This window comes from Lissotriton helveticus, chromosome 6, assembly GCF_964261635.1.
Source record: "Lissotriton helveticus chromosome 6, aLisHel1.1, whole genome shotgun sequence".
Taxonomy (NCBI): domain Eukaryota; kingdom Metazoa; phylum Chordata; class Amphibia; order Caudata; family Salamandridae; genus Lissotriton; species Lissotriton helveticus.
In genome coordinates, this window is record NC_136067.1 from 1,596,973,602 (window position 1) to 1,597,001,044 (window position 27,443).

The following is a 27,443-nucleotide window of genomic DNA, read 5'->3' on the forward strand; positions in this document are numbered from 1 at the left end:
AAAATATATTTTTTTATTTAAAAATGATTTTTATAAACAAATCAATGAAAAAATAGATAATTTAAGTTTATTAAGTTATGATTATGAGATATTTGCCCTTTGGCGTTGACTACTTTAACTACTCTATCAAGTATGGTGTCAAGATGTGGCCAATGGAGAGGGTTTAGACAAAGTCTGAATGAAATAGAAACACAACTAATAATAGTAATAGCATAGAAGTAATGTTGTCTCTTGATTTTAGAAATAGGGGATATTGAGCCTATGGATCAATGATCAGTGAATTCCTTACTAACTGGTTGATGTTAACACATAAGCTAAGATCACGATACTATAGATAGCCCGGGACAGAGGTTTCCACACCCAATATGGCCGCCATTATGGGTTTATTAGTATTAGTATGATTTTTGTACAAACTTGTATAATTTATTAAGAAATTAACTGGAATATAAAACAAAATATTTCTCAGGTTAAGTTATACATTGTATTATAGTCTGTCGGAATGTATTATAATTTGGTTGTATAACGATGTATAAAATACGATAGTTCTCAAATATCAAATGATCATATGTTTATTGTTTGTGTATTTTCGTGATAACCAAAATAATGATGTATGTATAGCTGAAACCTCAACTATTGGGCAATGTCTAGTATTACTATAGGATGACCACATTCCGCAGAAAATTTGACTAGTGGTTCCCAATCCAATATGGCCGCCCCATCTGATATTGGATTGAGCAATATATCGCCGAAACCAGTATCCTAAAGTATATAACAAGTCAATATCACCAAAAGTAACTACAAGGATATTATGTAAAATAAGCGGGAATAAGTTTGTTTCAAGCAAGTATTCCAATAGCTATCGTTCGAGGCGACGAGAATCACTTCCGGTTTTCCGAAAAGAAAGGCTGTGCGCGATTAGCTATTTTAAGATTAAGCGAGTGGAAAAAGTTCCCACAAAAATAATATGCTTTGGCATGGCTTACAATAATAAGCGAACAAAATGTATTAAATAATATAGACATATACACGCAGAAGCACGTTTGACTTCCGGGTCAGGCTGGGAAGGGGCAGTATAAACACGCCGCCTCGATAGCGAGTCTTCTCACTTCAAATTGAAACAAAGGAGGAAGCACGGAGGAGCAGGGAGGCCGATTTTAAGTCCGAAGGTATGTTGGACCCCGGTTTTGTGATAATTGACTCTGGGACAAGCGGATACTCTTGCAGTTCGAGAGTAGGTTTAAACCCATAGCGGACTGCTCTCCAGGCACCCTTTTAACTATATCCTGCACCTAAAAGGCATTTTGCAAACTATTGGGGACTCTCCAGGCACCCCTTTAACTATATCCTGTACCTAAAAGGCATTTTGCAAACTATTGGGGACTCTAAATACCGTTTGTAGGTCATGCATAAGAAAGGGCATGTAACGGACAATACAAGGAAATATGTTTTAAATCAGAAGTATAATAACTTTAGACATATACCTCGGAGGCTTAGTCGATTAACAGACATTAATAATGCATTAATGCAAAACTGAATGATAAGGGCAGGAGGAGACCAAAAGAGAGTTATATGCCTGAAGAGACCCACAGAGCCCTATTTTCTCATACAGTATATCTATGTACAAACCTTGGAGACATAGAAACAGTGTGCATAATTCTGGATTATAGCTCTATTTAACTTATATCCACAGATATCGAACTTCCTGTCAATGTGAATGATTGGGATGGTGGATGAAGCTCATTTATCTCAGCCTTAACTAGAAGTCCTAAGTAAGATAACACTGGTGAGTATTCACCCTAGAGATACTAAATGAAACAAACACAATGGTTATGTGGGTAGACCAGAGATAGACTAAAATCTGTACCTCACCACACGTGATCTTTCTATACATAGGTCACGATGACTTCCACACGTGAATAAATTAACGAAGCCATTTCTATTAACTATGGTGGCCCCTCCGTGCAGATACATAACATTGGTTTCTACCAACAAGGTAAATAAAGGACTTTCATGTGCAATACTTAGAGGAATATTAAGAAGTAATTAAGTAGCTTGTTTTTGGTTTCTGCATTCCCTATAGAACCGTGCAAAGATCTAGGACAACTATCTGAAAAGTGTCCATACCGAGTTGAAAAGCAATTGATAAGCTATATCAACATAAACATACAGGTACATTCAGCTATATCGGTCAGTAGTAAACCAATATAAGGGCATAACCAGTAGTAATGATCTGGCTTAATACAGATAACTAAGGATGTAAAAAACTGGGGCGAGGATGATACAGGGGATCAATGCTAAGTTTTTAGACAACAGCCTTGCTGATTAGGACATGTAGAAAAAAATATATAAAGTACACAATGATGCTAAAATACTGTCATTTGTTTATAGATACGGAGTCAAATGTTCCAAATGTCCTGATGAAGGTGTCAAGATTTGGTAGCACCGAAACGCCGCGTCGACTTTTTTATACTTTGACTGTTTTTTATATTGTGTTACCAGTTTCTGGTGGTATTTTTAACATTATGGTTTAGATTGTAACCCATTTGGGAGGCCATAAATAAATTTTGTACATTATTTTTATAAATTTGAGAGTAGTGCTATTTACTTCTGTGTACTTTAATGTTTTGCCTGGATCTAGGTTGAAAGGTTATGTTGTTATAATCCTTACTATTTTTATTAAGAGCATAGATCCATTCTGTTCTAAATAATTCAGCCCCCCACCCCCCCCCCCCCAGTTCATTCCAGCGATTCTAGTCTGCTACAATAACAACAGGGATTCCCTAATTTTTTTAAACGAACCACAAGAAGAGCCCTTCGGTCGCCCCGCAGCGCCCGGAAGGGCAGAACAACTTGTCCAAGTCTCGGTTCGGTAGAGGCCGAGCTCATCAGGGGTCCAATGGGGCTCCGGTCGGCCCTTTTCACCTCCTTCGTCACCACAGCACCCAGTGCCCCAGGGGCCGGGCCGGGCAGTACCTCTGATGGATGCCGCGCGGCTGGCGTGCTCCGGAGCCGCCGCGCGGGAGTTCAACAAACGCCGTCGGCCGCCCAGGTAGCCGGTATTTCTTTCGCCCCGCTATGGGGGGGGGGCAATCCGTTCAAATCCCCGGCGTCACAAGTCCGCAGGCCGCTCCCGACTTGCTAACTCAGAGCGGGCGCCATTTTGGACTTGGTACTGACTGAGCCGTCGGAGCTCGCCCGGCTCCGCTCGCCTCACCCAGGCTCCGCTGGGACCCTTCGATGTTGTTTTTTAGCCTAGTGCCCCTTCCCACACAGTAGCTCGTGGGTTGGGGAGGCTCCAGCGCCCGGATTACAGGATTAAGGGCGGCTCGATCACGGAGCCGAACGCTCAGGCGACCTCCAACATCGGCGCTCTAGCCACCCCCCAGTAGGTCGAACTAATATAGTTAAAATTATCTTTCTCCCGAAGTTTCTGTATTTATTCAGGGCCATACCTTTACTGTTTGAAGCCAAGTGGTTTAAGGTCCTTGAGCATATGGTAAACCGATTTGTATGGGCACATGGAAAGACTCGAAGGGTGCTGAGATATATGGCACTCCCGAGGGAGCGAGGGGGGTGGGCTCTACCTGACTTAAAACTGTATTACTGGACAGCGTCCCTCCAATATATGGCAGGTTTATTTGGAGGGGCAGAAAGTGAAGGACACGATGAGTTAGGAACTTTAGCAATTTATTCATTAGTGCTAGGAGATCACGCTGAGAACCTCTTCCTGAAGTTTACGGAGTACAGCTACTTTAAGAGGCCTAAATTTAAAACGGTTATGGCCGCCCATAAGATCTGAACCTCCTTTGCGAAAAAATTTGGCCTAGGCAGGTACAATGCTTATACTAGGCTGAGTAATAATCACAATCTCCCTGGTGATATATTTTCAGGCGCTGTCTTCTCTGAAGGGGGAAACTATGGGATTAGCAAAATGGGTGATCTGATAGGATCGCAGAGGGTGATGCAGTTTAACAGTTTACAGGCAATATACGGACTAAACTCAGCCCACTTCTTTAAGTTTCTGCAAATTATGAGCTTTATGCTGACAAAAACTGGAGGGCCGGCGGGATTCGCGATGAATTCCATCTTGGATATTATACAGGGCGGTACAGACTGTACAATTAAAAGATTTTATTCTGAATTAATAGAGCACCAAGCAGATGATTTGGAAAAGTATGAAGGAAAATGGATGCAGAAGTTGGGCGCAGAGAAGGAAAATTTCCGCAGATCATTGAAATTAGGACAGAAACTATTGTGTTCAGCATCGCTTCAGGCACAACATTATAAGGCATTGTACTTTCTGTATTATACCCCATCCAGGATAGCACAATGGGGAGGGGTAGCTGGTATCACGTGCCCAAGATGTGATAGCACTGAGGCTGACTTAGCCCATATGTTTGCTACTTGTACCCATTTAGAAACCACTCAGGAGGAAATTGAAGTATTTCTTAAAAGATCATTAAGGATAGAGATCACCTTAACGCCATCAGTTGTACTCCTCGGAATAGAGGATAATGTTATCCAGACCAAGCATGAATATTTCATCTTTGTGGCTATGGCTGTCTTAAGGCTGTGTATTGCCACGGCATGGTTGGATCGTCTACCACCTACGTTCCACCAATGGCTAATGAAATTACCACCTGCCTACAATCTTGAGAAAGCAATTTATGCAAGGAGGGAGGAAAAGGCAAGAAATTAGGAAAGGAAATATGGGAACCTATACAAAGGTGGAAGGAGAGAGAGATCCGGGGTAGGATAGAAAATTAAGGGGTCTAGGATTTAATTTATTTCCTTGCTTTGCTTTTACTTGTATTTTCGTTTCTATTGCATATTTTGTATGTCTTGTCACAAATCTTGTGTGTTAAACTGTAATGAATTTTCTTATGTGCTCTGTACAACAAAAAATGGGGGGGGGGGAAATCCGAATAAAAATATTTAAAAAATATTTTTTTTAAAAAGGGAATACAGTCATGCTTATTGATATCAAAAGCTGCCCTTCAAACTAGGCCTTCAGTGATCTTCCAACCATTGCACCCACACAAAAAAATACTATATCTCTTCTGCTGGTCTCAATTTTGCTTGAATAAAAGCTGGAAAAGTTTGACACGTGTGATAACTAAAGCCGATAGAGCTCCAAACAATAAAAACCATCTCAACAGAACCCTGCTTTTCTGAGAATGGTCCCTCACCCAGATTCAACCACAGTGCCTGCAGTTCATTAAAGTACTCTGAATAATTAGATCTTACGTCACCGGAACAATTAAAGCAAACTATTAGATGCAGTGGGCAGAAAAGTTTGTGGATCAAACACTGCTTTAAAAGGTACTACCACTACTGCGCTCTTGAGATGATGACATAGATCCCTTTTCAACTCCTGGCTTTCCCCTTGAAACCCCTGGCATTGACTTTAGAACATCTGGCCTCAGCGACAGCAAAATCAGTGCCAGGAACATCGGTTGGGGCTCCACTTTCCTTGTTTTCAGTCAGTTTTTCAATTACACTAATAGTGAATAATATTGTATTATACACTATTAGCAACAAACAAAATACGTATAATTAACTGGAATATGACCCTATCTGGCAGCTGAGGTGAGTAAAAATGCTTTTAAATGTATGTGGTGTGGATGCTTATTTTAGTGTGTAAGTGAATATATGTGTATGGTTTAGCATGTTTGTTTGATTAAAAAATAAATGTAAAATGATGTTGCCTCTCCTACCCCAGGCATTTTGGTGAATTGTTGTCCACCTCCCAACCCCCCCCCCCTCCTACCCATCCCCAAGAGCAAGAGTCTAAACTTTAAGGAAATTCTAAAAATGGCTTTGAGTCTTCAATCCAATTCTTACCTTTTGGCGTTCAGGAGTTCTTGATAGAATTGCCTTACAGGAGAGAAACCTGAGGCTTAACAAACATAATCTCTAATACTTCACATTCTACCCCACATGTTGAATAATCTACAAAAGTTGTTGAAAATATATAATCAGAACCATCCTTGAACAGAAATCAGAATCTTGGTGCAGAAACAAGCAGTAGATATTGTTTCTCCAAATCCAAAAGATAGGGTTGACCCTCAAAACTTTCTTGTTCAAAAGAAAGGTTCAGAGGCAGAAACGTAGTCCCATTTTGAATTATGAAATTGGCAAATATGATGGTGAAAAGAGAAAAAATCTGAATGATAGTTTTTCACTGAGTCAATCTTCAACTCCAACAAGGGAAACAGCTGTGCTTGTTTTATCTGCAGGATGTGTACTTCTGCATTCCACGTACAAAAATACACTGGAACTTCCTGCTGTCTGTTTACACTGTTATTGTTAAGTTCTTTAAATTGGATATTGCATCCGCTCCATGCACATTTTTCAGATGGATGGTGGTTGGAAGTAGCACATTTGATAAAAAAGAAATTATAATAACAAACCCCCAGGTCCTAGAAACAGTCCAATAATGAAACGAATCGACTGAAGATCAGGGTTGGGCCTTCTAGCAATGATGTCCTTCCTACCTTCAATCATGTTGGCCTCAATACTGATTCCTGCAGATATGGTAGGCTTGTGAATCTTCTGTTACATATCAGATCAGTCAAGTATTAGTAGTTAGTGCTGGTATTAGTTGCTACAGGCAGGCATAGTCATAATCGCCTCTCAAATGTCAGCTTGGCTGAGTCCCACTTAGTCATATCCCATTCTTGCATCTGAAAGAGTGCCAGTCACATTTGAAGTGCCATTATACATCTATCTGACCCTGGCCCAGCACTACAGCATCACGTGATGGAAATTAAGTATGCAATAATTTCCCATATTTTAAAAAAACCTGTATTTGAAAAATGGATTTCACTTTATCTTGAAGAGATTTTACCAGGCCCGTGATGTCTCCATTGCATAACGTGACCTAGATGTCTGGGTGCAATTTGTTGATATATCAGGCTCTGATCTCGTGCTGGCTGATATCCAGTGATTCCAAAAACAAAGAATTATACTTGTCAGGCGCCAAGCTTTGAAGCAGACTCGCTCAAAAAATACTTCAAGTGAGGCAAGATTGGGTTTAAAAACAAAGGTTCTGCATCATGCTTTTTGTTTTTGATGTTTTCTGCAAGAAGATTTCATGGCCATCTTAGACAACAAACATTGCTCAAACTTTGCCTCTATATTCAAACAACGGGGGATCTTATGCGTGCTTATCCAGCGGAGTGGGGAAGGGTCATTGCAGCTCTCCTTAATGACATCATGATGGGAGGGTCAGTGCCAGACTCCTGGAAGGGGGCGGTAGTGGTCCCGATTTACAAAAAAGGATGCAGAGAATCACCGGGGAACTACCGCCCAATAAGCCTGATAGACTCCACCCAAAAGATAGCAGGTAAAGCCATACTTGGTAGGATTTTGCAGTGGGTGGAGGAAAATAAAATATTATCAGACTTCCAGGCAGGTTTTCGGGCAGGTATGGGGACAATAGAGCAGGTGTTCAGGTTGGCACTTCTGGGGTGGAAGGTGGTGGAGCTAGGCAAGGGCAGTCTATACTTGCCCTTTATTGACCTAAGGACTGCCTTTGACCTAGTCCCCCGAGAGAAGTTATGGAGGGTGCTTCATGAGTTGGGATTGCCTCCATATATCTTGTCTCTCCTCATTAGCCTCCACGCCCATACCTTTGCTCAGGTCCGCTGGGGTAGAAATGGAGAATTAACAGAAAAAATACCAGTGTCTAGGGGTGTGAGGCAGGGATGCGTTTTGGCGCCCACCCTTTTCTCACTATATGTGAATGGGGTGGTGGAACATCTCCAGCAAGAACCAGCCGACGCCCCCTGTCTCGGAGGAGTGCGGATCCCCACCCTGCTTTTTGCGGATGACACGCTCTTGATCTCCAAGACTCCGCAAGGCCTCCAGAAACTGTTAACACGTTTCCAGGATTTCTGTGCTGCAAAGGGTCTAGTAATCAACGTGGATAAAACTAAGTTCCTAGTCCTAAATCCTCCAAAGAAACTGGGCCGCCCGCCTATTCTTAACTCTGTTGCCTTGGAGAAAGTATCCGAATTTGACTACCTCGGATTTCGGATTACGGATAGCATGAACTGGTCACCTCACATTGGTAAGATGGTCCTTAACCACAAGAGAGTAGGAGGAGCCCTCCTGAGGGAGTTCCGGGCATCACCTAGGAGGTCGCTTACCCCAGTAATTGATATCTACAAGGCTAAGGTAGTAACATCAGCCTTGTATGGGGCTGAACTGTGGGGGCATTGCTGCCTGGACGCCTTGGCAACAGTAGAGAGTAAGCTCTTAAAATCCATAATTGCCATCCCTTCAAGCACCCCGACAGTACCGGTATTGATGGATACAGGCTGTAAAAACATTAAAGACCAAGCCCGGCTTCGCCCTCTCCTTCTATGGACACGTATCTGGAGGGGTGAAGATTTAAAATCATATGCTGATGGGTTGGCGGAGATAATGAGCTTGGGCGGTTGGGCAAAAATAAGATGGCTGAGTGACACTAAAAAACTTTTGGAGAAAATCGGATTGGGGGACTGTTGGTTATCAAGATCGGCTCCACCTAAAGAGGTGTTGAAGAGACTGTATTGGAACTGGGTTGCGGAACAGTTAGTTATAAACCCGGATCATTGCAAGTCCACTGCTGCTTTTTTAACAGTAAAAGATGTTGTAGTGTTTGAGCCCTATCTGGACCTAATTACTCTTCCATATGATCGAGCATTGGATTTTAAATTTAGAGTAGGCTCGCTACCACTAGGGGCTCTGGTATCCAAGTGGAAATCAGGTGCCCACACGTCCCCTTATTGTGCATGTTGCCCTAATAGGATAGAGTCCATTACGCATATCCTATTTGAATGCCCGGATTATGCAAAGCCCAGGAGCTTCTGGCTTAAACCCCTCTGCCGGAATATGGGCACACGTAGCTATCTAGTAGCACTGCGCATTTTAATGACGGACACTTCCCCCCCTATTGTATGTGGCATAGCCACATTTTTAAAACAGTTTTGGTTGATAAGATGCAAGAGATTGTCAGTAGCGGTTTAATGTATTTTTAGCTAATTTATTTATGGCATTATATGTCCTTTTACCTTTTTAATGTGCACCTAATATTTGCCTTTTTAAATGATGTCTTTTTATAGATTTGTTTTGGCTGTATTGTGTGTACGCTTATAAGATATCTTGCATATCGAATAAAAGCTTATCAATCAAACAACTATGGCTTATAGGCACTGCCATTTGGATTGACTGTTCATGCACATTTCTTTAAAAGCTGGGGAACTAGTTCATTGTGATATCTAGATGGATCACTCATTATTATTTTCACTATTGTGGAATAAAATAGGAAACTTTTGATTAGTGTTTGTCAATAGAAGTAACCTTTGCTCACTTCACCTTATTTTATTTATAGGTTATTTTAAAGATGGACAAGTTTGGGAATGGATTGGAGATTGACCAAGCACGACTTGGAATGTGCAAACAGCTTGGGGATGTGTTTACCGAAGAGAAATTCCGGTATATGTGTATACTCTCTGGCTGTGATTACCTGTCCTCACTCCATGGTATTGGGTTAGCCAAGGCATGCAAGCTGTTAAAAATAGCCAACAATCCTGATATAATAAAGGTAAGATGTTAAAAACATACTATTTTTAATATGCTAAAGCATTTATTCTCTGCAGCTTATCCCACAGTATATTCCGGTTAATTAGGCAGCGTCAAAAGGCAAGCGCATCAATGCCTATTTATTTCTAACTTAGCTAAAAAATTGTTGTCACGTGTTAATGTTCTGATCATTTTTCTATGCCAGGTGTTGACTTTTTGACAAACTAATAAGGGGGTTTTAATGAGCCGTCATGCTTAGTTTCATTTTTTTTCTGCTACAGGAGAACAATTGATTGTGAAATTCTCTTTAGTGAAAGCTGTGTCTTGTATGTACAGCACAATTTGTTAATATCAAGCCTGCTGAACTATGAGGCCTTCGACTCGGATTCCACACGTCCCAGTTACTCTGAAAAATCCACCAAAAACTTCCTGGAGAAGCCTAACAGAGCTAAACATTAAATCCAGCATGCACAGGCTTGAAGGTCACATACGTCCACCAGCAGAACATACGTGGGCGGCACCGCATTGTCTTATTCTAAGAGATGTAACTTTTTAATGATAGAATGCCCACTCTTGTGTGAACTAGAGTCTTCCTTCTTATATAATGAAGTCACCTTTTTTCACGCTGGGGACCCTCGTTATTAACCTTACACAAGCAGCACCACCCTACTCCTCTAAAAAACAAGAAATGAGTTACCTGTAAATCCAATTCTCTGATCCTATTATATATTCACATTCTTGGAATATTCTCCGTCGGCAGACTGGGAATCCTTTGCAACTTTAAATAGCAGAAAACCGTGTTAAAATTGCCATAGGCCTCAACAACAGTATTTGTTTCAAAACAACACAAACTTCTGTCAATGGATGGAAGCCCTGAGCTTTGGTATTCCCCTAGAGGCCTCTGTAGCTCATGGTTCATAGCATAAGTGTGAGGGATACATATGATAGAAGTGAGTCTCTAACCTGGTAGGAAGGAGGGTTGCATGTGAATATATGAAAGATGCCAATACTGGAGCACTGAAGTTACAAGTTCAAATTACTAACTCGATTTTTCTCCAGGTTTAGATCATTCATATACTTGAATCAGAATTGCAAGCAGCATTCCCCCAATATCCCCCCCAATATCTTACCCCCCTTTCCCCCTCCCCAATATCCCCCCTCCCTTCCTCGATTTATGCCGGCCGCGCCTGACACTGTTTACTGTTTTTAAGGTTGCGAAGGACTCCCTGCTTGACGATTGTAGAATGATTCAAACTTATGAATACATTAAATATATGAAAGAGGCAATGCTGAAGTAACTAAGTGCCCTCCACTTGGAAAGTGCATCAATTCACCCATCTCCCATTCCTTGGAAAAACCTCGGAGTCGGTCTCCAATCAGTGGCAGATGGAGATTCACACTCGTCACTTGTACAGGCTCATCTCGCAGGCGCTGAGCTCCCATACTGCACAGAAAAAAACCACCAGTCAAGTCAACATTGACATACTTTGTTTAATGGACTACGGAGGCCCTGCTTCCCAATAATATAGAATTCAGCAGCCTTCAACATTGTCAAATGATAGTTTATCACCAACAACTTCTCATCCATAATGGCCTTTGAAGACTAAGTCATACTGTTAGAAAGTGGTTTATTAATAGTGGTAAATATGCATCTACCACCGGCAGTAAGGCCACTAACACAGTCTACGGCTCAGAATGCGTCTCAGAGAATTATTCCCATGCTCAACCCTTGGTAGCTTGGCTGCAAGCAGGCCTGCTTAACTTCATAGACCAGTATATAAAGCATTTAAAAACACCAATTCAGTAAATAATTAAGACACATCACACAATAAAAATCCAACACTAATTCATAGAAATAGGACATATTTGTATCTACAAAATGACACCAAAACTAAAAATATCCAATGTAGGGAACCGTAGATATGAAGTTTGAAAGATTTAGCACTATATAGCACATAGAAATCTATAGCACCCATTAGGACATCTGGTTGCGCTAGATTGTGGCCAAGCCAAAGTTTCAGGCCGACCACAATGGAGCCTTGAGTGGCTACCCTTTGCGGTAGGCCTCTGTCAAAGTTTTTACCTCCTGACTTAGAAATTTTGTGGGGCTTTTTCAGCCGGGGTTCCTCGAAGCTCTCCATCAGTCCGAATTTGGTGAGGGTTCGTCAGCTTGTCTTTAATCGAACTCCCGGTCAAACCTTTGGAATCAGACCTCCAGAGCTTTCCTGCAGGACGATCCAAGGATCCAGGCCGGCTCGCGGTTGATTGTGTGTGGCCAAACTCTCATGGTTGGTCCCGGGCACCTCTTCTACCTTCAGACTAAGAATCTTTTACGGAGCTTTTTCTCCCGGGGTCCCTCAATGCTCTTCACCAGCTCACATTTGGTGAGGGTTCTCTGGCTTGGGTTTTGACCAGCTCCTGGTCAAACTCTGGAAGTCGAACCTCTGAAGCTTGACAGCGGGACGAACCTGGATTGCTGACTTGGTTGGCCAGGTCGAGTCGGTCCACTTATGGAGCTTTTTTCCAGAGTTGCTCCAAACTTCTTCAATTTCCTTAAACTTCTTCCTCTGAGGGTCCCAAAGTGTCCAAAACGTACTTCAAGGGTCTGGAAGCTCCAAGATGGTCCTTGAAAGGTTGGTACTTCAATTCCTATATTCCACTTGGACAAACGCCTTACAAATCCACTGGAGTAATTCCAGGCTGGGGACTCTTGGTGGTGATGGTCAAGGTGATCTCTGTTAACCTGTAGCTTGCAGGAATTTCACTCTCTAGTCCTCTTGAAGCGAGTTAGTCCACAGGGCTTGAGTTCTAGATTGTGCAGTAGGCGCAGTCAGTCGGAGTGCAGGGTCTGGTTGGTGAAACTCAAACTTCCAACATGGACCCTTCTTCTGTTGTTACAAGCATCAGATCTGAGAGGCTATGCCCCTCTCATATATTTATTAAGTGTTCTCTGGGGTCAATCAGGGCACTCCTGCCAAATGAGGAGCAGGGCAACACCCCAAAGTGTGGCACAATGGTTTCCCAGAAAACACTATTTCTCCAAAACTCAATATGGCTGAAGTCTCAGCAGAGAGGAAAGAGATAGCTAAAGGAAACTCCAGGATGGCTCATCTCCATAGTCTCTCTCCTCCTGGCATCTGCAAATTCCCTCCTTAAGTCTGCTATCTGACTATGTCCAGAGTGGATGGGCATAAATGGACCTGGCTTTCTCTGCCTGTGCCCATCTTCTTTTGAAGCTCATGGTTTACAACCCCTCCCCCTTGTTCTGACATTTCTGTGCCTCAGAACCCTCTCCTCCCAGATGGCTCCTTCGCCCAGGTGCCATTTATCACCTCATCAAAGCAGCCTGGCTAGCCCACTTAACTCTGACCAATCAGGGCAGACCCCTGGAAGGCTTTTAGAATAAATTCAACAAAAGCATGTTGTTGGAATAATCAATACCATTCTGCTAAGTTGTTAAAATATATTTTCTGCAAAACCTAGCGTTAGGTTAACATGGCAATCCGTTATTATTTAATAACTATGTGGCTGGGGATCTACAATGGGAACATGAACTGGGCAATTTCTCCAACCCCAGGACTTATAAAACATATTTTATAAGGATCCTGTTAATATCTACAGGACCCCTCACCCCTGAATCACCCAAGGGAGAATTAAGGGGTTCTGAATATATAAGAATTATGTAGATCCTCACTCCACATTGCTCCTAGCACAAAAGTCGATTTTGGGAAGCACTTTACTGCAGTGAGGGAAGTGACATTCTCAATTTTACTAGCCCCAAAGCATATAAAATCATATTTTATAAGGATACTCCTTATAAGTACCTGAACCCCAACCCCTGGGGCACCTGGGGGAGACCCTGGGGGATACAAAATATTGTAGTTCATCAATTTGTAAGTGCCCCAAACAAAAAAGTCGAGTTTGGGCACAATTTACATTTAAAAAGCAATTCTGCAACAACGTGCTGCTTTTAAACCGACCTCCGGCTTCAACAGTGCACGCATGCAAGTGCAGAAAAGGCTGCTGGCCTCTGAACTGCCATGCCCTGTTATATACTAGGAACTTAACAGTAGTTTTAACCCCCTTACCCTATTATGTACTAGGGCCTTATAGGAGATGTTATGCCAATCATAGGGGTACCTACCCATAGTGTACCCTAGTGTATGTAGGTGTTTTTACTGTATTCGAAAAGTGTATTCAGCATAGCATTGGCCCTGGGCTTGGTTAAGCAGAGCCCAGGGACAGTCAGTCAGTTAGTTACCACCACCACTACCAGTCAGCAAAGAAATCGAGGTTGCCCAGGGCACAGGATGACTTTGCAACACATTCTTTGATTCATAACCTATTTAAGTGAGCAGCACCATTTCGTACAGGCACCAGGTCATTCAATTTTTCAGTTTCTACTGGTTACTAGTGGAGACCTTCAAGTCTCTGTCTCTTTTTGGTGATTTTAAGACGACATGAAACTGCCTGGTGACTTCATAGCTGACCACTCAACATACATCCGTATTGTGGAAACAGCAACTGCATTTGCAAAACCTTTAAGCTAAAGATGTTCAATGCCTGCCTGAAATGGAGCCCAATCAACCGTCTCCAACAAATAAGAATTTCAAGGACACTATCTTGCAACCAACATTTAGAGCCACAGGTCTGGGTAAATAAGCCCCCATAAAGGAGAATGGTCTGAAGGGGTTATCAAAATGAGTTTGTAACTCTTAAGGTTGCAATATCTTCGTCTCACCTAATTGCCACTTTTATCTCTCATCCAGTCGTGCCTTTAAGATTTGAATCTGGAAGGATTTGTGTTCCAGCTTCCAGCCCATACCAGAAGCTTCAAATGTTGCCTTATTATCAGCCTGCGTTCAAGGTTCACCTGCCAATTGCAATTGTAAGATTGCAACGTGGCAGCTTTCTGTGTGCAGTGAAATGTCACGATTACTGCAATCTCTTTCAAGCCTCCTTTCTCATATCTGAAATGGTGACAATGTGCTCCTCTATGGCGCCGGATCACAACGACCAGCATCCGAAGCAGAAGAGAGGCCTCGAGCCGTGCCGCCATCCTACGGTTCTGAGCCCATCTGAATCCCTGAATGCCTGTACACCTGACCACCATAGGTGCTGACTGAGGCAGCACAGTTAGGGCGGGCGATGTTAGCCACAAGGGCTGGTCCTGGAGGCCGTGTCGCTGTTAACGAACCAGGCCTCAACAAGCTGCTGGATTGCCTCACCAGTCTACATGGGACGATGTTGGCTGTGAAGGGTGACTGGTCCTGAAGGCCGCACCAGCGGCAACAAGTAAGGCCTCAACAAGCTGTGGAAGTGGATGGGTGCTTGTGCTGCAGCATGGCCCTGGGAGGGACGTCCCGTCCCCATCTGAGCTGAACGTGGCCAGGATGTGTGAGGGGGCCCCACTAACTCGCTACTACCGGGCCACCTGGACGCAGAGGCTGCCAGTGAGTCCTGCAGGGCGAGGGCAGAGGTTGTTAGTTGAGTTGTCTTTGGCTCTGTGGGGAGGCAGTGGTGCCATGCTTCACACCAAGGCCGGCTGGTACACCAGTGCAGCTTGCAGCGCACATGCCTCTTGCTGCACACAAGCATCTTGCCATTCCTCACCGTGGCAAAATCGCCTAAAGATCACAAGCTGAGACCAAAGGACACAAGTGTAAAGGACTCCTCGTTTTTACCAGTAACAGCAACCACTAAAGGGTCTCATTCGAGATACCTCCTACAGGTCCCCTCATCGGCCTCTTACCGGCCTCTCCAACAGGCCCATTTTATTCACTGAGCCCCTGACGAAGTCAATCTCTCAGGTTTAACCCTTTGCCATACGTTTTGTGGTCCGAATGGAAGCATCAAAGGGGCGGCAAAAAGGGAGCGGGAGCAAAGACCGGTCAGCAAGGCCAAACCCTTCAAATTTGAAAATGCATTCAGGTAAATAAACTTCTCATTCGAGCTAAAACAGAACACGAATGACATCCTAGCTATAACAACTGTTGGATCATCCATCCCTTGTTTCTTAGTTCATCCTCAATACTGCAGATCCATTTATGGTTTTATACCATATAGCAATTTGAAAAAAGGATGAGAATCAAATGAAGATATTTACATTGGCTACTCACTGGGTCAGGCTAGGATGTTACAATATACCCTAAAAAGGCAACTTGCCATTGATTAAGGCAAAAAAAAATGTTCTCCCAATTAGATAATTCACATTTTTGCTATTTTATTACGGCATTTTTTTAAATATATGTATCTATATATATTTTATTAAGCTTATATTACTACTGATTTATTTTGTATACAAAAATTCACCAAGATTTTATTTGTTCCACAAATGTTTTATTTGCTTTAAATAGGTTGTTAACAAGCCTAAATTGAATTGATTTAAACATAACTGTAAATTGAATGCACTATTTGTTTTTTGAAAAATTTGTACTCTGCATTAATTGGTCTTTTTTTTTTGGGCATCAATAGGTCATTAAAAAAATTGGGCAATATCTAAAGATGAATATAACTGTACCAGATGATTACATCACAGGATTTATCCGAGCCAACAATACCTTTCTTTATCAATTAGTGTTTGACCCGATAAACCGAAAACTTGTTCCTTTGAATCCATATGCTGACGGTATTGATCCTGAAATTCTTACTTATGCTGGACAGTATCCTTTACATTGAAAGGTGTTTATATTTTTTTTTAGCACAAATGTTCTTGTGCTAGTAAGTGAGAGATCTTATGCATTGTCCTAGGAGTTGAATACACACTGTTTGAAGGGAAACTATAAAATAGGTACTCTTTTATAACTGCTTATTCAGTATATAAAAGAATACTTTGTGTGTTTCATGTCATCGTTCCCAGAAGGAAGTGCGACGGCTGCCCAAAAATACTTACTGGAATCTATCGCATCTATCTGTCATCTTTAAAACATAGAACCTAAGAACACTTTATTAATGTGTTACTGGTGCTAGTACTTTTTGGACTCTATCAAACAATAAATTGGTTGCATGCTTTACACCCTTAAGTATAAACGACTGTTAAACCTGTTTTGTTTTACTGATACAGCTTCACTGCATTGCTAGAGTTAAAGGTGGATGTGGAAGAACTTTTCAAATGTAGTGTGCGCTCTAAAATTAATGTTATGGACTTCAATTGGGGCTGCTTAATTCCAGGAGCATATTATTTTACTACAGTTGGTTTCAGAGGATAGTTTTAACCACATTTTAGTTTTGTTTTAGTCTGCACATCATAGATTGCATTTTCTGTTTTAGTCCGAAAGTAATAATATATTTTTGTATGTTTTTCTATATTCGTTTTAGATTTAACTACAAATTTGCAAGGGATAGAATATCCCCTGCTACACTGTTTTTGTCCACTCTTGTGCGAGTTTGTGCTCTCAATTTTAAGGAATGAAAAAGATTTTTACATCTGCATACTTGCTTAATTGACGTTTCCTAAATTCATAGTTTCATATTTCCATTCTCATTTTGGGTGTAAATCCTATTTAAAGCATTATGTGCTTACTCACTTATGGCTGTGCACTCCATTTTTTGCAAGCTTGGAAAAATACATTCTAGATTTTCTAATATATTCTTTGAAATGCAAAGTTTTTTGTATTCTGTATAATCTAGAGTGTGTGCCATCCTATTGTAACCAGAAAATAGTATCATCAGAAAATTGTGTCTGTGCTAAGTTAAGGAAAGCATATCTATCAGTGAGATGAAGTTTCAGTGGAAGCAATTCAGCTAAAGAGTTTCCTCTGAAAAGAATATTTTAAATCACCTGACTCCGGACATATTTTGCACTCAGCCCACTGCATTCATTAGAGCGCTTAATTTGAATTGAACTAGAAAGTAGCAGTGGCTCTAAACTTCCTGTTAGCATATTTGAAGCTATTGAAGTGCAATGCAAATTGAATCTGTCAGGCTGAAAAAAATGTTTCATGTTCATGTGGTCTTGAGATGAAAATGTTTTAAAGGCAACAGTTCTACAATTAAGTTTTCTGCCCAGCTATTGAACAAAATAATGCAAACCATTTGTGTACCAGTGAAATAAAGAGATGCACCTTTATATAAAAAAGATCCACAAGTTCAGACATTTTGCATCAACTTTGATCTGGAGCTATCCTAATAATTGACTATGGTGCTTTGGAAGGAGCACTGGAGGAAATGTATTAATTTACATCAAAAAGTTGCTTCGGATAGAATGAGGAGCCTTCCTAAAGTTGTCACACTGGTCCTGTAAATGTTTGTTACTGTCATTCCAAATCTTTCTTTTGTACTTCGAAATGTGGATATTTTTAGGTTGTAAGTATTTTGTGTGTATATTTTACATTCTTCTGTGGGAGCACTTTTAACCATAAACTAAAATTACTGTTTCCTTAATTTGGCTTTCAGAAATATAGGTGATCAGGCTGCTTTTCAGATTGCCATTGGCAATAAGGACATCAACACAATGGAACAGATCGATAACTACAATCCAGACACTTTCCAGGTAATGTATGCTTTTAGCTAACTGGAAGAAAACGAAAGACAGCAAGGCTGGTCACACTGGGCTAAGTTTTTTGTGATCACTCAAAATTTTCAGCTAAAAAGATTAAAAAGTAAACAAAATATAATACAGATGTCTGCCAAGTAGTTGGCGGTAATTGAACATATGCTATGAGTCTGTGTTCTCCCATCACCCTATTCCCGAAGTTCAGTTTCCTCTTTCTGCTAAACATTCCACACGCTTTAACTGTGTACTATTAACTTACTGATTCATTATTTAAATTATTCTTCGAGAGAACTTGAGCTCAGAGCAAAGGGTAAGGAAGTTGTTTTAAAACATTTAAAAGCAGATTTATCTTACCCAAAACAGGAAGTGTTCCTAATGTACTCTTGATCCCCAACTGTTAATATAATGCTTCTTTATACGGATGACTGCTTGTCTCTGCTTTTGTGATTCCAACCAATGCAGCCATCTTTAATGCCCTTTCAGCTCATTATAAAAAATGCACACAGTCACATGGAGTAAAGTTAGCTGATTAGAAACGTAGGTTACTCTGAATTATACTGTTATAGCCATGGTGTTGCAAAAGTTTAGTCGTATTTCTGACGAAGTGGAGGGCTTAGAAATTTCACCCCTCACCTCTACTCAAGGTTCTCTCTCTTACTAGTCAGGATCAACAAATATACATGATTTGTCTGTTCCCTATTGCAGATAAAATACATCCTTTTCAGCAAAGCATCATAAAAACTGGCTTTATTTTTGGAAGTCTTCATTGTTAAGTCTAAACATGAGACGCATGGTGTAGGATCAACTCAAAAAAGGGTTTGCGCAGATCTGAGTCCATGTACAGTATGTTAACCATTACTGAATCATTCATTGTAGTACAAAGGTAAATTTGTTGTGCTTGCCACCATATCTTTTCCCTTAGTTCCCCACCCAGCCCTGTACTCTCTCTGTTGCAGCACAGCAATTTAATACCAACTTGTTTGTGTGCGGCACCCACCCCCCCACAAACATAAACATAAAAACATGGCAAAAGTGTCAATAAAATACTCCTTGTGCACTGGATTAAGACTTTCTGGACCAAGGGGAAGGTATACTCTGAGTTTAAATTAGGAACAAGGAAGTGTAGTTATTCAGGAGAGAATGCTTGTGCAGTTCTTTTTAAATGTACCTATTGATCCTTACATAATAAATGTTGCTTTTTATACTGAACATTATTTTTGGTATAAGGAATTGTTATGTTATGTTGGTATGTTAATGACTCTTTTATCGCGCATTACTCACCCAGGGGCATCTCAGCGCTCACCAGAAAGAGGGGGGTAGCCTGTGGTTAGGAAAGGTTCAGAACAGCCAGGTTTTTAGTTGTTTACTAAAGGTTTGGTAGGTTGGGGATTTTCTCAGCGTCACTGGGAGGGAGTTCCAGTATTTTAGTGCTACGAATGAGAATGCTCTACCGCCTGTGCGGGTTAGCCGTATCCGGGGAATGTTCAGGAGGGCTAGATCATTAGATCTTAGGTTGCACTCGCTTGTGTTAAGGTAGTTGTACTATTATGAGTTGAAATGCATTAGTATTATGCCTGTATCTGTGGAACAGTTTTAGGATTGTTGTTAGTTCTTCAGGTGGTATGGGTCAATATGAACACATTTTCATCTATTACTGCCTACCTTAAATGCTTGTTTACTTTTCTAGCAAGCTCAACCAAAGAGCCGTCGCTGGAGTGACAGTGTGGCTGACAGGAATGCAATCCTTTCTAGTAGCATTTGGAGCAGTAACTACAGACCTGGTCAAGTGAAATTCAACAATAGTCCCACAAAAAGTAAAGAAGCTGAAAAGCAATGTACAAAAGGCATTGAGAGAGTAATTCGCACAAAAGGATTGATATTTCCTCGCAAAGACACAGTTGAGAAAAGACCAAGGGAAGGTAAGTGCCATTTTATTATTGTGCAAAGCAGACCTTTGAAGGTGTATTTTCTTTTTAAAACATGAATAGTGGGATGGATTAATTTTTGCATGTGTTCAAAATGCAAAAGAAACATCACGTGATAACTGAGAGGATTCTATTCCAGTTTGATTTTGTAAATAAAGAAATTCTCGCCTAAAACATCTCCCTAGGAAGTTAAGCCACATTCTTTGAAAATCCCAAGTGTCACCAGTTCTCTACTGTTTTTTAAACAACGTCTCCGGTATGACATTATTGAGCCTTGTGAGCCTATCATTTGTGTGCCCCTTTCTGAGCCACCAATGCTATCTTGTCACTTCATGCCTGTTCATTCCATAGAAGTTGGGAAAGAAATTCAAACCATGGAAATACATTCCATAAAAATTAGGATCCTAAGGTGAAGAATCTGTTACAGTTAAATTTAGAGTTAGAACTAGGATAGGGTTAGTGTGTAAATCAAGGTTAGGATTAAAGGTTGAAAAGTTAACCTAGGGTTAGGACCAGAGATGGGGGGAGTGTAATGGTTAGGGTTTCAATCATAGTCGACCTGGTATAATCTTAAATGTGAAGGCCTTGTGTTAAAGTTAAAGTTTTGCTAGATCTGAGTACCAATTAGGGTTGGGGTTACGAGCAGGATTACGTTTAGATAAATGGTCAATGTCTAGGTTTGCGTTAGGATCAGGTTAGTAATTGTGTACGTTTAAATGTTAAACCTGTGTTTACTGTTCGGGATAAATTATGGTCTGTAATGATAAAATTATTGTCACCTTTGAGGATATGAAAAAGCCAAGTTAAGGTTTAGGAATAAAAATAGGGTGTTTTTAGAGGATGGGTAACATTATCCTTGAGCTTTCATGCAGGGTTTGGGTGATTTATGGATTACATTAGGATTCAGGCCAGAATCTCCTGTTAGGGTAATAGTTAGGGTCTGATGTAAGGTAGGTTTTCAGTTGTTTAAAAATAAATGTGCTGCCCTTTACTTAACGTAACCAGATCGCAAGTTGTGTGTTGTCGACAAATCCATCCTACAATTTGTTAAGCATTCTTTTTGGAAATCAAAGGGTTATTTTGGTATTTTCAAACTGTTAATTTTATTGGCTGAGGTTAAGCTTTATTGTTCTGACTACTAGGTGACTGTACTGGAATGAAGTTTGCAAAGCTAAATTTTGTTTGGGCAGTTCATTTCTCTGTGCTTCAAAGTGCCTCTTAATACAGAACTACTGACTGCTCATTTATCATATTTTGTTCAATGACTGCATAAGTACTGACCATACTGATCTGCAGCAATGTGGTTCATACATTAAGATTCCGATTCTGGCCGGAAGGGCTCCGCACGATGGTCGGAGCCATTCCGACTGTACCGGAATGTGTCGCACAAACTCCTTTCCGACCAAGCCATTCTGATGGGCTCGGTCGAAAAGGATTCTGACTCAGATTTCCAGATTGCGGACGACAGGCTTGGAGATCTGTCCGCCGTCTGGAAATCCGGTAGTACTTCCCCGGTCGTCTCTTTACGACAGAGGGAGTACGATGGCAGCTTTTCTCTGCCTTTTTGTGCCGGTGTTTCCGGCATGAAAAGGCAGTCGGAAAATGTCTCTGGGGGCCCCCAGCAGGGCCCCCATGGGTGTGAGGCTGCTGAATGGCGGCCTGGGGGCTGTAATATGGTGCCCCTCCGTTGATCCCTGCTCCCGGTGGCAGGCACCTTGGGGTGCAGGCCACAGAGTGCAGGGATGAACTGCACCCCTGCTTTCAACAATGCAGGCATGCATTCTGCTCGGAATGCATGCTTGCATTGTAAAGTATACGGATGCGACCAAACCCTGTTCGGTCGCATCGTACTAGCAGGGCTGTAACCGACGACAGCAGGTCGGTCGGTTACGGCTCCTGTCCGATGTCGGACGGATCCAGGTCCGTCCAACATCGGAATCGGACACTAAATATGGTACTCATTATGGGACAGTTTAACTGTTTAGTCTTGCCAAAATGTTTTGGCTAGCATGGACTTAAGTATTTTACTTTCCTTTTAAGTAGAGGGAACTCTGTACATTGAAAAATCCTTTAGATACATTTCTGTGTGTCAAAAAGCACCTCAGAAAAGTACTTTTTATTATTGCCTCCTAGCTCCTTTTATTGGAATTTTTCACAACATATTACTTGCTCCTCTGCATGCAGTACTGTTTGGAGGAGCTGAATGGAAAAATTAGGATTCATGAGCAGTTGACACCTTGAAGTAGAAATCGGATTTTTATGACTGTCATTAGAACACAGATAGATCATTTCTCATCATTATATTTCATCTGTTAATGTGTTGGTGCCAAACACTGGTTTCACATCTTTTCTGTATCAACCAGCAATGAAGTGCTTACCAGTTGCAAACCACAGTCTTAGCATACGTATACTATTACTTACTGTCGACTTTTATTCAAACAGTGTTTTGACACTGTCATGCTGGATGTTGTGCTGGAAACTCAATGTACATCTGGGCACTGCCCTCTGCCTTACTACCACCTCCTCCCCTAATAGGCATAGTTGCTAGATCTGCCAAGCAACCTTTCTCTCCTGGTAAATGCTTTGAGGCAGTCTAAAGGAATGCTTTTGTTGAGCATATATATCTAAGGATGATTGCAGTATATATAGGTGTCCCAACTGTGCGTTTCTTTACTTCTGGCAGTTGGGCCCTTACTACTTTCTTCCTAGCTTGCTATTATAAAACAACCACAGTAGTCCTGAAAATGTTTGCAGTGGGAACCCCAAATATATTAAATAAAGTGGGGGAGTTTGTAGAAACACCAAGGCATGCACTGAGCTTTTCATGGGTCTGAGTGACAGAAATGCTGCTGTTGTACAATGTGCACAAAGTTTACAGTTAGGTTGCAGTTTACATATATTTGACAATCTCTAGGGTTACGGAGAGCATCATCAAAGTGAGTTCTCATAGAATTTATAACAGATCAGCCTGCCCTAGGCTTTGTGTATGAAGAAAGATAACATTTGTGTAAGTGCAAATGTATCTTGTAATGGTAAGAATGTGATAAAAGGCATTTGCATATATTCAGTGTGTCCATATTGATTAACATAGTTCTTGTTGCGGTACCCCCAAGGGGGCATCAACGGCTCCAGGCACTGATCGAAAGAGGCATCGGGCGGACAAACACGGATACCCCCCCCCATCGCAATACCTGGACTCTTTAGTATAGAGGGGGTGCGTGGCGCGGAGACCGGGCCGTCACGCGCACAACAGGGAAACCCTTCCTCCCCCCACGATACACAGCATAATGAGTGCCAGGGGATCTAGAGTGCTGCAGAGTCGCCGAATTGAAAAGTACACCGTCGTAAAGGACCAACAAGGGGCGCCTAACGTGGCGGACAGTTTCGCGAAAAGCTAGCAGCCAGAACCGTCGCAGGAAATCACCCTCAAGGACGTAGTGGCGACTCTGCTACAAATGCAGACATCCATAGGATCTATCTCCAGTGAGGTAACACTGCTACGAGCGGATTTTTCTAAAATGGGAGCAAGAGTAACGGACGTTGAAACAGCGACGAATGCCCTGTCAACGGACATGGCCACTTTACAGGAGCAAGTGCGCCGGCTGGAGCTTGCCCAAAAACAGCTCACCGAGAAACTTGATGACCAAGAAGGGCGCTCCCAGCGCAACAACGTACGCCTCGTGGGTGTGCCAGAAACAGTCCGGGCCCGGCTTTGGACTTGTTTGTGGAGGAGTTGGTGCAGACGCAGCTATGCCCCCGCGGGCTCTCAAAATTGTTCTCAGTGGAGAGGGCCCATAGAGTCCCGGGCGGGCGACCCAACCCTGGAGCCCCCCCTCGGCCAATCCTGGCACGCATATTCAATTTTAGGGACAGGGACGCGATCCTGCAGGCGGCCAGAACCGGCCCACCGCTCCGAATAGAAGACAGCGTGGTGACCCTGTATCCAGACTACACGGCAGCCGTATCGGCCCAGCGGCGCACTTTCACAGAGGTAAAGCGAGAGCTCCGCAACAGAGAACTTAAATATGCAATGCTCTACCCGGCTAAAATATGCAATGCTCTACCCGGCTAAGCTTAGAGTGGAAGCGGAAGGAAAGGCTTGGTTTTTTGAGTCGCCCGGAGCAGCGCGAGACTGGCTAGACGGATGCAGGCCGGCGAAGGGGAGCAGCAGACAAAGACCGGAAAGGCGACGGCGTCCCTCGTAAGAGACCTTGAGCGGCCGGGAGGGCGACACGCTGGCCCAACAGGAAGACACAGGAGCGATCAGTGAGGTGGAGTGACTCTTAGGGCCGGACTGGACACTCCTGGGCGCTTAGTGACTGGAGGGGATTCCACGACCGGATGAGCGCAGAAGAGATGGTTTAGACACGAGCATAAGCATCGTGACCCCAAAGTAGGGCCCACACATGGAGGAACACAAAGTCGCAACAGGTTGCAATGCGGACAATTTTTGGGGACTATGGTGTGGCGGGAACGAACTCTTCCCCCCCCCCCCCCCTCCCCACTTTCACGCAAGTACACAGTTATGGGATTTAAGCGCTCGGCTAAGTTGGGGTGGCGGGTAGTTCTGAATCCGCTGGGCAGGGAGGGGGGTGGTGGGACGGGTTCTGGTTGTGGGTGTTTGGTTTGTTGGGGCCGTAGCCCCCTTTTGTGTAGTTCTCAAGAATATGATTGTGGAGCAAAACATGACAGGCTGTTACAGGGCAGTTCGAAAGAGGCAGCCCCCCATAGAACATGCGAGCCAGGGTGACAGGAACGTAAACTCACTAAACCACAACACAAAGGGACAGACGTCGCAGAAGTCTATAATCCTCTGGAAAGTTAATGGGCTGGGGGACAAAATAAAACGGGGTCTGGTTCTACAATATTTGAGGCGGAAGAATGTGGCGGTATCGCTGCTGCAGGAGACACCCCTGCATTGATCGAGAGTCCAAGCACTAAACAGGTGGAGATTTAAGATGATGGTACATTCGGACCTCACGTCCGGCTCGAGAGGGGTGGGAGTCCTAGTGAACAAGCGGTTCCCATTCATAGTCGCAAACACATATCAGGATGACCAGGGACGGTTTTAAGCTATCACAGGTCAGTGGGACGGTAAATCTAATAATATAGTGTCGGTATACATTCCGCCGGCACTGCACCAGGAAGACTTTGTGGACCTGGGCAAATTCCTGTTGAGGCTGCCCCAGGGGGAGCTCATTGTTGGGGGAGACTTCAATGCAGTGATGGACACAACACTGGATAGGCAACCCCCTAGAGACGCTGACGGGCCATCCCTTAGGTTGCAAGATTTTGTAGGGGCGCTAGGACTGATGGACGCATGGCGGACCGTTTCCCCAACGGAAAGGCAGTTTACATTCCACTCTGGGGCCCACAATAGCCTCTCTATAATTGACTACATTTTCACATTAGCCACCGGGTTGTTGGGGATGACAGCAGTTACACATATGCCCTGGGGTATTTCGGACCACTCTCCAGTCCTTGTCACATATGCACCCTTCACCCCACAGTCTCGTAGTCTGTTCCCAATTAGGCCAGGGTACTTCCAGGACGGTAGATTACGAAAAGCGCTCCTACAAACCACAAAGCATTACTTTGAGGAGAACCAACACTCCGTGCCCTCACCCACTACACTATGGGAGGCCTATAAGGCAGTACTGCGAGGTAGCGCCATCTCACTTACAAAAGGAGAGAACATCAAAAACACGTTAACGACCTAGAGTTAGAGGCCGAACGGGCGGAAGAGGCACACACATGCAATACCACAGAGGAGTCAGCCCACACACTACACATAGCCCAGCAGGCATATAGAGCCTATGTACAGGAGGAGGCCTCTAACAGGCTAACTAGCACACAGCACAGAATATGTGGTCAGGGTGATAAGGCAGGCCGACTGCTAGCATGGTTGGGGAAAAAAGAGAGGGCTAGTAATTGGATAACACAAATTCGGACTGGTAATGGAGACAGTGTCCACAACGCAGCAGATCTCAGAGGCGCTGGCGTAACACTATGAAACGATATATACACCAGTCGCCGTCGTCACGTTAGAGGAGAATCTGGCCTTTTTGCAGGACATTAGACTGCCCTCTCTAGATGTGGATGCGGTGAAAACCTTAGAGGAGGACATCACATCTGAAGAGCTTACCCAGGCCATAGGAGCGCTTCATACACGGAAGGTGTTGGGACCCAACAGGATCCCGATTGAATTTTATAAGCTAGGAGTAAAACACATAATTCCCCCCCCCTATTGGCGATGTTTAAAGACAGCTGCGCAAGAGGGATCTTACCCAGGGACCAGCGTCTCGCCACCATTGTGGCAATCCACAAGGCCGGTAAACCGGCGAAGGAGTGCACTTCCTATAGACCAATTTCACTCCTGAATGCAGAAGCGAAAATACTGCTAAGACTCTGGCCAATAGACTACAGCCGCACTTATCAGACCTGGTGCACGCTGACCAGTCCGGGTTTATGCCACACCGCAACACAGCACTTAACTTGAGACGCCTGTTCGGGGTGATAGAACGGAGGGCAACAATAACAGAGGACGCAGTAGTCCTTTCTCTGGATGCAAGAATGGCGTTTGATCTGGTGGAATGGCCCTTTCTTTTCGCGGTCCTAGAGCGTATGGGCTTCGGGCCGAAGTTCCGTACGTGGGTCCGACTGTTGTATACGAGCCCGATGGCCCAGGTGGTCGTGAATGGCTGTTTGTCAAAAGATTTTCCACCGGGAAGGGGAACACGGCAGGGGTGCCCACTGTCCCCCCTCCTTTCCGCGATAGTGTTGGAGCCACTGGTGACGTGGATCAGACAGGACCATATAATACAGGGCATAAAATGGGCTAGAGACTGGGAGGATCGTATCTCGCTATACGCGGACGACAGTCTTTTATATCTGATGTCCCAACAGAACTCCATTAACCGACTGTTAGAGATCTGCGTCGCATATGGCCGTCAGTCTGGATATACAATCAATTAGGACAAGTCAGTGCTCTACGTCCTGCGGGGACCCCCACCGCAGCTACCGCATGGTTGCGAGCTGCAAATGGTCACAACCGGCTTTAAGTATCTGGGGATATTTGTAACGCATGATCATGAGCGGTTAACAGAAACAAACGTGACTCAGCTCTTGTTACGATTTAAAAACGATGTCAAACATTGGCGCACGTTGCCGCTGACACTGCTGGGACGTGCAGCACTTTTTAAGATGGTGGCCCTCCCGAGATTTTTATACGCGTTACAGAATACACCATTCCCTATCCCTCCGACATACTTCAGAGCAATCAATGCGGAAGTCATGACGCTACTCTGGGACGGTAAAACCCCACCAATAGCGCTCACGAAACTTATCAAGGGCTGGTACGACGGCGGGATCGCACTGCCGGATGTCAAGGCATATTACTGGGCTTCCCAGATGGTCGCGATTAACCACTGGCTGTCATTGAAATGCTCTGCAAT

At 43.3% G+C, this 27,443-nt stretch overlaps 1 protein-coding gene across 2 annotated transcripts in view; it reads left to right on the forward strand.

Moving 5' to 3' along the window:
* The window catches only part of EXO1 (exonuclease 1), a 233,640-nt gene that overhangs the window by 107,429 nt on the left and 98,768 nt on the right, over nt 1-27,443 (forward strand). For both annotated transcript variants that reach the window (XM_078649397.1, XM_078649396.1), the window contains exons 6-9: nt 9,380-9,592; nt 16,045-16,232; nt 17,965-18,061; nt 19,752-19,983. In XM_078649397.1, coding sequence (XP_078505523.1) covers nt 9,380-9,592; nt 16,045-16,232; nt 17,965-18,061; nt 19,752-19,983 — 730 coding nt within the window. The remainder of the gene's footprint in view (nt 1-9,379; nt 9,593-16,044; nt 16,233-17,964; nt 18,062-19,751; nt 19,984-27,443) is intronic.